Genomic DNA, 15,148 nt, shown 5'->3' with positions numbered 1-15,148 from the left:
AAAACACTTTGTAAAGTAAACTGAGTGGACCTGCACATTTTCGTTAACGTTACTTATTCTCGGCGGGTAGTTAGCATTTCTTCTCCGTATTCGAAATGTCCAAAGTTCGATTCCTGGCAACTGGTCAGGCAATCCTTTGGGGGTTCATGGATTCTCTTAGTTCTTATACGAGAATACTTAAAGTGTTCGAAAACGCTCCCTTTCAAATCTTTCCCAAGTCATCATTCACAATGACCCTCACATTTTTCGCTGTATAATAATACCTATACAATTGAGAAAGCGTTGATAAATAAACTAAGAAACAAACAGTATTTGTTGTTTTATGTAACGCCACGATTACAGGATATTCCATCACATCCTCCAGATGAAAGCATGGAAATCATAAGTCTTGTACAAGAGACTGGATTCGTGAAAGGCAAACACACTAACCAAGAGATACCGCAACGTAAACAGTGATGACGCCACTGCTCAGGGTGTTTCCAATTCCCCGCTGTAGCATTCAGAAGTGAAATATTTGGAATCGGTTTCCGCGTAGATTGGATATAAATGTGGGACACACAATGGCCATATTATCGCTCATTCGTTGTTGATCTAGTGAATGTTTATAAGATGTGCTGCTATGCGTCTTCTAGACCACACTCAAGAACGGCACAAGTGTTGGAATTTAACTGGAGAAACGCTAGTTTCTAAATACGCGGACAACTACTGTCACACTCGAATCACTGGTTCAAATACAGCTTGGGGATTGTATGCATGTCTGCGTCCCTCTTTGTCGTGTTACTTGAGAACAAAGCATCGAGAAGAACATTATACAACGACAAGCGTCATCGTAGCGTACATTTCACCATAAATTATATTATTGGAGCGTTAAAATTACGAAATATGAAATGGAAATATATGCAGCAGGCACGACAGGGATGTTAAAGAAAATTTAATCGGAAGAATACGAAAGGGTGAGACCACTTGGAAGACCCAGATGTGTAGATGTAAAAATAATGCTAAAATGTACCTTAAATAAAGTGTCTGGTTCAGGACAGGGTCCAGTGGTGGGTCCGTGTAAACACGGTCTGAACACCCTGTTCCCATAAAATGCGAGTATCAGCTTCTCAAAAGCGGCCCACATAAAATTTGTAGAATTTCAAGAGATAAATATTTTGTTATGCAGACCCACATACATGATGTGGGAACAATTCAGTACGTCAAAACGTCTATGATCTGTAAGGCTGGCGTTGGAATCACCGGCGGAGATTTTCTCTTGGCTACCCCACGTTCACATGTCATAGTCTAGAATACGTAAAACTTTACTTCCACGCCTCAATACCGTGGCGCTTAAGCACGGGTAAATTATGTCACGTGGGGGGAAGGCGCTTAAAAGCGTTAGATGGTGAATATGTTCCGCTGTTGCGCTGAGCGTATCGTGGTTTGGCGCCAGCAGTTGGGCTATGTTCCTAGTACGGACAGTGCATACAAACATCATATGGACTCCTTGATTTGTGGCCGCTAAGTATTCCGTACCGATCGAAATAGCTTTCCAGGATGACACATTTCAACGTGCTCAGCGTGGCCTTCACGGAATTACAGAATCTCAGAAGTGACAATTCACCAGGAAATCTCTGCGAATATGTGTTTGTTTTTGTTAGTGACGTGTGATATCTCACGGGCCCTAAACTTACATCGACATGTGCGCGCGATCGTCATCATGTCCTCCAAACAACCCCAGCAAAGGCTTAATGTATTATAAGCAACAAGGTACACCTTAAAGGATCTGAACCTAATTGTAACGCTCTTCTGGATTTTGGCGCCGTGTTGACTGATCGGCAGATGACAACATTTCAGAGAAACGCACTATCTCCATCTACAGAGTCAAAACCCAGAAGAACATCATCATCGTCACCGCCGCGAAAATATCAAATCCCACACGATCTAAACCTACTTTGAAAAGTGGATCAGCGGGAAGTGTTTTTTTACGGGACATTCTCCTCAAAAGACACAAGCACATTTTTAAGTCGTCAGGGAGAAGTAACTTTTTGTGGAGTTAGCCTTTCATTTACAACAAGACCAAGTTATGCTCTATATAGGTATTCATTTGCAGGGTCAGTGAGAGGAATATCAGGCCTACGGCTAAGCCACACTTACTGACAATTAAGGAACGCCTGCATGTATGCCAGAGTGCTCATATCTCTTCACGACACTCAGGAGGGTCTGATCCATAAAACACTAACATTTTGAAGGGAAAGTCAGTTTTATAGTTGTCTGCTGTGTAAAACTGGTAACCTGTATGCGAGTGTGTGAAGGAAGTGTGGCATGGAGGTGGGTCTGGGTTAGGTTTTGCCAATGTCGCCTCAATAAATCTCCCACCACTCCCAACTCCCCCATCCCAACTTACATAACGTTCCAGGGGTGGATATGCTCATGAATGACCTCGTAACATACGAGGAGTTAACATCACCTCTGTTCAGAGGGATCAAAAGGGTCAATTGTCCTGGGCTTCCGGATAAGTGCAGGACCTAATAGGTTTCGAAGTGTTTGGATATAAGCACCTTACAACTCATAATAGTTACACTGGAGAAAAAACGGTTAGGTACAGCCACGTTCCTCTTGACCACAAAAGTGCAAGAAAATGAGCCTACTCCTTGGCTCCTGCTGCCAGCCACTGCACTGAGTACGTTGATGTATGTGTAAACCTCTGAAGTTTGTAATTATTACGAAATTATAATTTTCGAATCCGGGCCAGATAATCGGTTATTCTGACTGAGACTTTTCATCCTTTACCTCAGTCTCTTCAAACCAAGGACCTCCGTCTCTTTCCAAAGAGTTACCTATGCGCCATCCACAGCAATCTTCCCAACTCATACTACGCAATACGACCTTTCCAAATGAAAATGTATCGTCAAATCGTCTAGAACAGTGGTTTTCAACCTGGGGTACGTGAAATTTAAAAAATATATATATAATTTTATGATAAATACTGAATAATCAGTAATGTAATTTATTTAATTTATTTTAGATGTAGATTATATACTATGTATAACTTTAATTATACACCAATAACTTTGAGGGTACAAAGTTGAAGAGAAATTATATCTGGGGGTACGCGAACAAAAAAGGTTGAATACCACTTGTCTAGAAACCAACATTAAGATATAATATTAGGTCTATCTTCCTGCCTTTCCTCCCAAAACGGATTGTTTACAAGAGGTTATCCAACAGAAATCGCTGGTTGCATTGTGGGAGGTAACGAGAGCTGTCTGATGCCTGAGTCACGAGCTGCATTTTCGAAGCACTGCAAACTTCTTATCCAGACAGCCTGACGCAAGGGGATGAGGGAGGCCATGTGGAAAATATTTAGGTTAGAGGTGATAGGGGAGGATTTCAGATACAAACACACAGTAGTGATGTTAAGAATCTTTCAGCGGACAATTATTAACTTGAAGGGTTGGCTGTGTGTTACAAGTAGGTTACAGGGGTAGATTTTAAAATAAAGGAGAGTCTGATGTTTCACGTAAAAGAAAACGTGTCCTTCTCGCACCCTTAAAAGATTTATAAATATTTGTACCTCAAGTGTATACACGATGCCGGTTGTTCTATGTTATTCAAACTCTGAAAGAACTCCACTTCTGTAAGCCTAGTATAAAGCTACGGCCTAATGCAGTGTTAGGGACAGACTCTATATGTTACGTTTCTGCGGACAATTCTTTAGGTCATTTTCGACAAAATAATAAAAAAGCACCTCTTAATTCCGGTATATTCGCCTGTTTCACCATGCGGAACGCGGGAGTGATAGCACCCGGGATCGATGGTGGAACCAGAACCAGTTTCCGAAAAGTAGTGGTCTGTTCAGAATATCAAGACGATGTTCAAAGTAAAAAATGCCGGCAAGTTAATATTAACTTACTGTAATTACAATATACGAGGGACAAATATCCTTTATATTTGCATACAGATTCACGAGAATTTCAGTTGAAATTCACGTCCTGTTTGCTCTTAAAAGGAGGACAAACAATTTGTGAAGTGGAAAAGAAACGAAGAAGCAACTAAAACCTGGAAAGCATTCATCTTACAAGAAGTGTTTTTCCCCAAACAGACGTGACGTTAGAAGAAATCCTAAAAAGAAAAGAATGAAGGAAATTAAAAGAACACAGAAAGAAGAAGTCTCTGTCTATACTACCGTCCTGCAGAAGTAAACTCGATAGAGTTTCATGAACTAAACAAACTGAACGTCTAGAGAAGCCGCAGGATTTAAAAAAAAAGGAAGAAAGTTTAAAAGAGAGGTAATCCATCGCCAAGTATGAAGCACGCACAGAGAGCAGGATTGTTGATACAACGGAGGGTTTACGCTAACAGCAGGCTAGTTTATCTTGCTGCACAGTACTTAACTTTATATTATTATACTTACGCAGGACTTTTCGTTTACACCACAATGTAAAGAGAAACAACCACTCAACAGCCAACGTTATTCCTACCTGAGAACCAAACTCATCACCGTGCTTTAACGACTTAGACCACTGTTGCTCTCAGGTAGGGGGTCGCCTATGTTGTCGCTTCTGAGGGACGACTGACATCTTCCTTCCTGAGACAAGGCAACATGTGGCAATGCTCCCCACGGTTCAAACATAAAAACGTTCCGTTACTTTTCTCAATAAATTCGTCATTAAGAAAACAGTTAAAAAGAGTCGGATAATGGAAAGGAAAAGAGCGCAAACGTAGGCCACTTTCAAATATCCCTTGCGATTTTCTGATCTCCTGTCCAAGAAGTGCTATAAAATGTCTAAGAGAATAAGTAGTTTCAGAAGTGAATTCTAAATCGGAACAGGTCACAGGGCCCAAGCCGTAAAGGTGAAGGGTGACGAGAACAAAATTGGTGTTCATAATGTTAACCTTCCTTGCTTCACTACGAACGAATGAATGAGCTTTGCGAACGACTGTCCTAAATCATTAGAAATCTCCAGTTTACTATTTGTGACATGCCCCACATCAGGTTACCCTTGCAAGGGGGCAGTTAAATGTTGAGTATATACGACAGCTTCGGTGGGGACATGGAAACTCATTAATCACGTTTCAGGTCCCTTGTTTTCATTTGTTGACGGCAGAGAGTGGCGCAATTTTCTTCCGTCCCCTTACACGAAAATCGCAGGACAAACACCCAGATGACCGTCACCTTCTGACCACCCACACAGGCAACTCAAGAAGAAAAAAAAGGCCACATATTAGCGTTTCTCAGCCGGTGGGCAGTGACGGGACTTAAGGTGTGCAGTTATTCACAGATTTCTTTTATAAAGACGGTTCAGTGTGCTTCCTGAAAGGTTCGAATGATAAATAGGAAATTATGTAAAACGATACTGTGGTACATTATATTAAAATAGGTCATTATTCCAACATTTGATTGGCCAGACTGATAAAACCACAAAATTCTTAATCAGAATAACCAGCCTCTGGACTGATAGCCAAGAAGGGACGTCCAATGCAACATAGTTTCATGCTGTCAAACCAACAATCACAATTTCCCAGCTTAGCATATTACATGTGTCAAAACAGTCAAACTGAACCAAAGCAATGGACCATTCACAAAATGACGATGTAAATATGGTAAATATGGCGGTATCACATTAACCCTTGAAAGCTGAAACTCATATAAATAATATTTCATACTTCAGTTCACACCACAAAGGAAACACTAATAGCTAATCAATTAATTATTTGTACTTACATTCTGCTTTCATCACGCCATGAAACACTTCATCCACTTGCACCAGGAGTACAACTGTCTTGACACTTCCTAGCACCAATTCACCCTTTCCTATGGCTGAACCTCCTCAGCCAATGACCACAGTTGGCAATCCTAGTGACACAGGACTCAAGGTTGGGTCCTGCTAACTCCAACTTGTAACCACTGTTTTTCCCAAACACTATAAAAAATAAGGTATGAGAAAGTGAAATGGATGTCAGGCTCATTAACATGTTCATAAAAGCCCATAACCAATTAATATCTAGTCACCCTATCCTGCCATCTACGCCTTGGTCCTCCTCCAAGCAGCCTCTTCCCTTCAGATTTCTTACAAAAATTTTGTGCGCACTTCTAATTTCACCCCGAGTGCCACATCCTCCTCCTCGACTGGTGAAGAGCAGATATTATGAGGCTTTTCATTATTACGTTTCACCGTCCTCCTATCACTTCGGTTCAAATATTATCCTCAACACTTCGTTCTTTAACGCAAGAAACACATAGACCAGCAGACAAGAAGACAAATGATTCTGAAATGCATCATTAGTTGATGCAATTAGTTTAGAAAATCTTTTTAATCTGTTCACTATTTTCTGAAATGCTACCAATTAGTCGGATACAATTTAAATTAGGCTAATGCATTTTAGTAGGAGCTGTGGACCGTAAATATCAAATTTCACTTAACCGGAGTAATTACAAGGACACAGAGAGATGGATATGGCGTGGCTACAATTTTTTGCGAGGCATGGGGTAATAAAATAACAGTACTACAAAGGAAAAATTTATTTACAGTATTGTACAATCTTTAACAACTGTCACTTAAATATAACACATGGAGTATCCAGGAGAACATATGAACGTTATCATTTCTACATTGTATGTCATGTTACTTTTATTGATGGACGGTTCAGCCACTAAGACACCTTAAAATGACCACCCGCCATTTTTCTGAATCAAGGAATAAATTCACTTTCACACATGCCCAACACAACAAATGCAATTAAAATTAATATAGAGTAATTGCTTTTGCCTTCCACATACTTTCTTATTTGTCAAGACTATGAACTCAAAATGAAGAAAACTTGTTTACAATAAAGTAAACATTCTCTATAAGGCATCAGGAACCATGAAGTACTCACCTGTCTTAAAAAAATAACATCTCAGATACAACAGCTGTGTTTAATATATTAAAAAATTACTCCATATTTTGCTCATGTGGGTTGTGACATGTCGACTCACATGCAGATACCAACATTTCAGAGACCCACACTGATATCTTTGCCACCACGAGAACATCAAATCTTACTCCATCTTGTGTTACAGATATACCGTGATCTACACATCATCAGTTTGCGAGTTTTAATTTATATGAGATCCGAATTCCTAGGAAGACCCTGTATTGAAATGCTGGTACTCCCGAATACACAGTCCATTCATTTCTTGAAAAGGAACCAAAAGGTTAAGGATGCATGTGCTAAATCACAAGTTCAACTCCCTGAATCTAAAATACTTCAGTTCTTGGTCACTGAACCATATGATAATGTCCGAGATGGAAACTGGAAGTCTTGAAGACTAACGCATACACAAGCAGAGCTGAAATATTGCATGGGCCTCCAAATATAAATATTCAGGTGAATATCAGCTCACATGGACAATGAGGAAGGAATGGGACAGCAACAGCCATGGAATAATTGTAGGTACAACCTCAGCATTAACTTGGAGAGACTGTGATAAAACCATCAGAAATCTCAATCAGAGTTGCTGGCAACATCCTTAATGCAAGTGCAGTATTTTACTGTCACACTAACCTGATCAGAATATGGAAATGAAACTTGGATACGAACCAAACAGGACGGACACGAGATCTCTCAGTATGACTAAATAAACCAGGAAAGGTATGACTCAGTAATGGAAAACACTGGAACAAGGATTTAGGAGGACGTATTTCATCCAAAGTCACTCCTTTATAAGAAAACGATCCCTTAAAAAGGCAGAAAAAGTCAAACAAAAATGTCTGATGTCCTTATACATTTGCACCGGCAAGTCCTTAGGAATAGATGGTGAATTAGAAAGATTAGGTATAAATCTGGCACCTAAATACTTGAATTTAACTCTTGTTACTATGTAACAATCCAAAGGTTTGTAGAACAGTAGCTAAAAATAAAAATAAAAGTTAAAACTTCCAGAGAAGCACAACATACGATAACAATGACATTCTAGGCAAATAATTATGAGCACAACAATAAGCATGAAACATTGGGTAATTCTAGTATCAAAAATCAGCAACATGACATACATACTTCTACTTATAATCCTGTGATCAGGTTCTGCGCAACCAATGCAGGGTACTGTTTCCACGCAGAAATGGAATGCTTAAATTCTTTATAAAAACTAAGCTCAATGAAGATTCAGAAGAAATCAGCTGCTCTGGGTCTTTTAGGAAGATTCAAAAGATTGTCTGTGATGTTCAGATTTGGTGTGGCTACTCGTTTAATTCTCCCACTACTATTCTTCCCCGGGGTTGGAGTGTTAGCAAAATGAGGTGAAGGATGTCCGTTACGGGTGCTATGCCGAGGACTGGGGCTGTATGATGCAAGCAATGCCAAGTCACTACCTATGCGACGTCTCAACTGAGTTGATGCTAAGCGTCGAGCAGCAGGGGACATGGAGTTCAGACGATCCAATGATGTAGTGCCACTACGTGGATGAGGAGAAGGCCTGACAATGCAAAAGTTCACATTACTAAGCAACAACACCATAAACCAGAAATACGTGGTTTGATATTTAATTTAGTAAGACCACTGCAGCAAATAATGATATACATAGTAACATTTCATTATTATTCTCACAATGGGATGAAACTATGTGAATGGAAACGCTGTCACTAACAGGCCAATTGCCCAACCCCCAGATGACACAAGAGTGAATATGCAATACTGACAGGAGAAAGCAGAAGGACTCTAGAGAAAATCCTATCCACCGCTACTTTGTCTACCACAAATACCAAATAGACTTGACTTGGGAGCGAACATGGACCTCCACAGCGAGAAGCAAGTCGATAACAACTGCCATGGCAAAGGTTCAACAGAGCCAAGCAAAAATACCACACCTGTTTTAACACAACTGTATGCACAATACACATATGTTCAATACCAAGCTCCGATATTATTAACAGTACTGAACCACAGTCACCAAACTGCAATCTATATAATGAATCATATGCTCATGCCAACATCTTATGGAAAAAAGTGAATTCACTCTGCCATCAGCGACTGCTTCAACAAAGCTAACTGCTATGGCAAGGTATAGATTGACAGGTTTGTTGCCAATATCAATTTTCCTTCAATAAGGGAAACCTACTTTTACAGCGTATGGTGCCATTTGTTAAAGCAGCCATTATAATAACCTCAGGAGGGCATTGAAGCTTCCAACATGTAGTTCAGATTTTCTAGAGGTCTCAGTCAATTACATAAAGAGCGTCTACTTACGTTGCCAGTTGTTTCCGTGCTGCTTCTATGGCTTTCATCTTCCTGTCCCTGTGTCGTTCTCCTGCCTTCTCTGCTAATGCCAACGCCAGTTTTTCTCTCTTTGGAGGTTCGGGTATCCGAAATGAAGGTCCCTGCAGCGTGGTTCGAACTGGTGTGTCACCGCCATCAAGACGAAAAGGTGTCCCCTCAATTTCACCCCATGTCATTAGTGGTGATTCACCAACACCTGCAAAATACAACAACAAACATCAAAAATTTCATTTTATACACTGACCAAAACAGACTGGCTCACTGAGTCCAATAATTAATTACCCCAGTTACATTATTCTCCAAATGGACTGTAATATACGCTGTGCTCCAGAACTCACTCACACTGTTAAATGCATTTCAACAGTCACTGAATCCATCCACCAATGGGTCTGTTTTACCATATCGAAGTGATGCATCTGACATTAGTAATCCAGTTTTCTTTTCTTTTCATTAAAAAATTGTGTGTTGTCTTACATTCACAAACAAAGAAATATGCATAAAAAGGTAAGCTCAATTCAACAATTTCTGGAAAACAGACATCAACCAACATTGATGTACCTTGAAATTAGTATATCCAAACAGTAATGATGTATTTCTGAAGCAATCGTCATTACCACCATGCAGACATGCAATTTATCCAGTTGAAGCTACTGACTCTGCTTTTGAAGTACACTTCATAATGATGTAACATCCATCAGATGTGACTTGGTATTTCTGTCTTTGCTTACACCGAACCAAAAAGAATGACACATGAAGCAGAATAATGTTTCACAAAAATTCTCATATCAACAGTCTATAAACATGCAAGTCTTGAGGTAAGCCAAATGTCACTTAGTTCATGTTTATCATACGCACCTGGAGCAGGTGATGGCGTTTTCACAAAGCTAAACCCATTAACTTTTGGAGTTTCAGTGTGGATCAACTCTTTACCGTCCACGCCTATCTTCCCTTCTAGTGACTGTGCCTGAGACTGTGCCAACTGGTGTATTGTCTCCTTGTTTTGCTGCTCGTCAAATGGATTCGACGTGAGGCTCGTATTTGAATGGACAATAACCTGTCTCCGCCTTGCCAATTCTACTTCCTCTTCAGGAGTTAATGGAACACCTGCACAGAGTTTTACAAAGTCATTACAATGGGCTGTAGTCCGTAGAGAACACAGAACATAACACATCATTCTCTCATGTACAAGACATATCATTCAGATACAGTAAGGCAATAAATATAACATTTACTAGAGGGTTACACCATTTTTTGTCTTGTCTGATGTTTCTGGACACCTGACAAAGGTCAAGAAATTACTTCTAAGGAAAAACAAATATAAAGCAGGATTCCCACTTACTCCCAGTGCTAAGGTGATGGTGATGACAAATTACAGTGGTGAGCTACTACATAATGAGCACTCTGCAACACAGTTGAATTCTGGTGTACCATAGTCACAATGTTCTGTAGGAAAGACAAAGATCGGCATTCGATCCAACCAGTTGTGAACTCAATATATTTAGTACAGAAGTTATTCCTAAACCTAAAATTATAAAATTTAATGAAAATTTGATGTGTTGTACTAATATTCTTTACAGTTCAATATTATACTCTGCTGTAACCTTGAATAATCCAACATTCTGCACACAAAATAAATATACTGACTTTATTTGGTTCTTAGAATGCATACAAATAATAAGGGTTAACTGGTAAATTTAATAAAACTTGAACTAAAAAAGAACTGAACTGAGAACACTAAAAATAAAATGATTCACTTTCTTTTTATCTGACAAGTGCCTGTTCACAGCTGAAATCCCAATGAAGGACTGAAATTCTGATATTGTGCTGAATGGATGATTAATTAATAATATATTGGAAAGAATATGGAAGAAAGTGGTTGTGGCCTAATTTAAGGTACTATACCTACACCTGCATGGAGGAACTGAGAATAATCTGTCAGGATAGTCAGTCTCTAGGTTGAGTATGGAGAAAAATACTTTGGTGAAGTAACAAAAAATGATTAAATTTGTAACTCATCTTGTAAAGTGCATAGTGAGATATGTTATGAACAAAGGTACTCGTATACTGAATGACATTACCAACAGTTAACAGTTTATATAGCTCTTTAACCCTTAGAACAGAGTAGTACCTATATATATATATATATATATATATATATATATATATATATATATATATATATATATCACATACTTCAACATTCACAAACACTGTATTTATGGACTTAAAAATATTCTCAGAACAGTCACAGTTTCCTTAACATTAACATTAAGTCTTGTAATGGATATGCCATGTTTTAAGGTAAGAATCTAATTTTTGAACATTACTTACATAAACTTCAGGTTTCAAAGGATTAAAATTCTGACTAGAAACTGCGTGATTTCAAAATTTAATTTCTATCTTACCATCTGGGACATACATGATGTAGTTCTTGTTACGATATTTCCATGTATCAACCATCAGTGGCCTCTTCTCATTACTTGCTTGTTCTTCAATAGATGGTAGCCGCATCATCTCTTTCAGTTCTTCCTTGGAATCTTCCTCAGCCTTATATAACCATCCAAACTATAAAAAAAGTTTCTCCATCTTACTATAGTGCTTACATTATTGTAAATGTTACCACTGGATGATGGTCACAAAGAACAAGATGGTGTATTCTTTAATATGTATAAATTTGATGTTGAAAGAAATACTTACAAGATTCAATACAATCTACACCCACATTTTCAAATATAGGGACCTGGTAGTCCTGCTTTGTCTTAGCCAAAGGTCTGGGATTTGAATAACTGATCATTAGGTTAACAAATGTCATTTCTTAATTTCAGAAGTCATAGAGGGTTGAATAATATTACAAGATGATCATAAATGGTCAGCAGGTAAGAATTTGGAAGGGAACCTGACATTTACTTGGAGACACAAAACCAAAATCAAAAACATTTGTCATAATAGTAGGCAATCTGCATAACATCTGAATCAGGCTACTTCACCTTGTCATTTTAAGGCAAATTTTGACAGAAAAGATTTGCAAGTGTAACTACATACATAACCAGATTTTCTACATTAACATTAATGCACAGGCAATAAAACTTGTCAATAAACATGACATATCAGGTAACTGGTAACTGACAGTCAGTTGGAAATCACTACCTTAATTTTCACAATTTTTACTGGAGGAAATTATGCTACAGTTAATGGCCTTGTGACCCCCCCAACAAACCCTATAATTCCTGCTGGGTTACGCATGAAATTTACTACAATTAAAGAGATATTAGTATAACCACAAAAGTCAAGTGGGGAGAAATTTGGAATCAGACATACCTTATTTGAAGAATAGGGAAGAATGTGAAGAAAACCACATAAATATTAGTAATGATAGTCACGTTCCTAACTAAGATTCAAATACAACAAATCTTCCTTTCTTCCCCAAATATAAGACAATTTACAGTTGGGCTATATTTGTTTGGTCCCCTATTTGGATGCAATGTTGTCAAATGCTTGAAACCTAAGTAATCAAATGCCAATGAAGTTACATGACTAATGTAGGGCCAGAAATATGTCAAACCTTCAAGTTTCAGCTACTCCTACCAACTACTGCTCTGCAAAATAACTTCTTTTATCACAGTTACTTTCCCAAGCATACAATATGAATAATACATGACAATGTGCATACAGTGAGACCCATGGTTGGTGGAGGACCAATGATGTCACACATGCTTGAGGGATTCATTTGGCTGTATCAAAATTGCTCATCTCAAAAAAGGATTCCTTCACTTTTTATAAAAGCAAAATCTATAAGGGTCAGTTTTAATATACAATTCTACAGAACTTTATGTAACAAATACAACAGAGTTCGCCAGAAACCTCCAAAACGTGCAGCTGTCACACAAAACAAAAGCCTAAAATACTTATTTTCAACTTACTTTGTGTCTATGTCTGAGTTCTGCAGCTCTCATTATTTCTTGGAAACTCTGATTATCTTCACTTGTGTGAGAATTCAGGTACACATCCAGTGTAGTCTTTGCCTCCTCTATATAAATAAAAACAACAACAGACATCACTATTATTATAACACAAACATCTATAAAGGAAATAAATTAATGCATGAATCTGCTTCCTTACACTATAACATAACATTAGTTTCTCTTTAGAATACATCTTTTGTGTTCAGAACTTCAATCCACTGTTACTACGCGAATTTAGGGGTTCCCAAAATGTCACAAAATCATACAAAAAAACACTTTCATTAATGTGTTTATGATAAACTTGTGGTTGTAACAAATGGAATATGTTGGAATGAGCTGTCATCACTTGCCACCTCTCTTCTAAAACACCTAATCTCTTTGCTCTTCTTTGCAATTATACCACTTGACCACAAGTTTCCCTCCTGTACACTGATTCACAACCACAAACTGCATGCTGAGTATTGAAACTGTCTGATTTTTTAGAATCAATGAGCAAGTGCTTTAATAATTCAATTCTACCTTACTTTCTAAAGCCAAACCCACTTCTGTTCAAAGCTCAAATCATTCAAAATCTGAGTAATATTACAACTTTCAAGAATTCTAGGTCATTTTCATTTTACTCTTATAAAAAAGTCCAAGAGTCTCATTACGTTTGTCAAAATCCTGCGAAGACTTATCCTGCTCTGTAAAGGTGCCATCTTTCCCCTCTAACTGTGACTTGTCTGGCTCATCTTCCGCATCAGGATGGTCATCTTCCCGTCTAGCATCCAATGGTGTCTCAAACGTTGCAGGGCTAGCATCTGAAATGCACAAGGATTCAAACATTAGAAAGACACTTATTGGGACAGTACCACAAGCATATTTAAACAAATTATGTTATGAAGCATTATAAAGGTTAGACCATACATTTATATTGAAACTAAAGTTTAACTTCAAAGCAGCATCACTGCAATTTTTATAACTGTCACTACATCCTAGTATATACAGGGACAATACCTTAAAACAGGTCAATACTGGTTACTTCCATGTAATTCCCAATGCATCATATTTACACAACTATCCTATCATTTAATCCTATATAAACCATCTGCTGATGAAGAGCCATTAAATGAACCAATGACTACACAATTCCTCATTACATACTATCACATAAAGACACAAAAAGGGCCTTCTGAATTGTACTTACATCTCTCTGTTGGTGGACGTTTCCCAGAACTATATTTTGCGTAGATTTCTCTCAGTTTTTCCACATCATTTCTTTCCACCGCTTCTAAATATGCATTCTGTGCTCGTAATTTTTCTAAATCTGGAAAGAAGTCTCTCTGAATAATTCGACCCATTTCCTACAACAAAATAAACAAACATCGTTAAATAACAAGCATACATTCACAGCCACATGCAGTCTATTTAGATGCTTCTGAACATAATATCCATTACAATCATTACTTACTCGAAGGTAGGAATCTTCATCCAGTACCTTCTTGGTTTTGATTTTCAGCCTCACTGGTGGAACTGGCTCCTTAAATATTTGCAATTTGGCCATTTGTTCCTCTACAACAAGCCCCTTATCACCAGGATTGATTATATCTTGAGGCATGACGGCTTTAATGTTATTTCGGTCAACTATAAATCACAAACACGTACAACAATATCAACGCCATAAACACCCATGACGAAATAATCAACCAATGAAATTACAAGACACTCATTGGTAAATGGTAGTAGCAAACGCAGGTAAACCAACACACAGATAAGTAACTCAATTGAATATCCCAAACCGATTTCTCGCGTTCGGCTCACTCATCGCCCTGATAATTAAGGCAGTAAGAACCTCTGAAATTTCAGTAAATTTCTACCAGCGTCTGATATTTCCGTACTCACCGCCGTGACATCCAAAAATTTCTACTCAATGATAAGAGTTGGCAACGCACGAGGCGTGTGACGTC

The 15,148-nt window shown here is 38.3% G+C and overlaps 2 protein-coding genes across 3 annotated transcripts in view; both read right to left on the bottom strand.

Moving 5' to 3' along the window:
* The window catches only part of LOC110838878 (glucose dehydrogenase [FAD, quinone]), a 33,738-nt gene extending 27,897 nt beyond the window's left edge, over positions 1–5,841 (bottom strand). The window contains exon 1 of the mRNA XM_022082521.2: positions 5,708–5,841. Coding sequence (XP_021938213.1) covers positions 5,708–5,709 — 2 coding nt within the window. The 5' untranslated portion in view covers positions 5,710–5,841. The remainder of the gene's footprint in view (positions 1–5,707) is intronic.
* On the bottom strand, positions 5,769–14,897 carry Es2 (ess-2 splicing factor homolog). Of its 2 annotated transcripts, none has more exons than XM_087356404.1 (8): positions 14,653–14,897; positions 14,389–14,545; positions 13,853–14,002; positions 13,161–13,267; positions 11,646–11,805; positions 10,096–10,344; positions 9,211–9,436; positions 5,769–5,906 (listed from the first exon to the last, which is right to left on the bottom strand). In XM_087356404.1, exons 1-8 carry the CDS (start codon positions 14,797–14,799, stop codon positions 5,855–5,857), a joined length of 1,248 nt encoding a protein of 415 aa, XP_087212530.1. In that variant the 5' UTR covers positions 14,800–14,897; the 3' UTR covers positions 5,769–5,854. The 2 variants fall into 2 exon arrangements, with proteins under 2 accessions (XP_087212530.1, XP_021938221.1); XM_022082529.2 differs by lacking the exon at positions 5,769–5,906 and adding an exon at positions 6,491–8,440 and having other exon boundaries at positions 14,653–14,896.
* Positions 14,898–15,148: the final 251 nt, after the last annotated feature.

The sequence above is a fragment of the Zootermopsis nevadensis genome, unplaced genomic scaffold (genome assembly GCF_977971745.1).
Source record: "Zootermopsis nevadensis isolate Lab colony 2312 unplaced genomic scaffold, Znev_1.0 Znev_ptg000027l, whole genome shotgun sequence".
NCBI lineage: Eukaryota > Metazoa > Arthropoda > Insecta > Blattodea > Termopsidae > Zootermopsis > Zootermopsis nevadensis.
The sequence above is the reverse complement of the archived record's forward strand: the minus strand, read 5'-3'. Positions and strand labels throughout refer to the sequence as shown.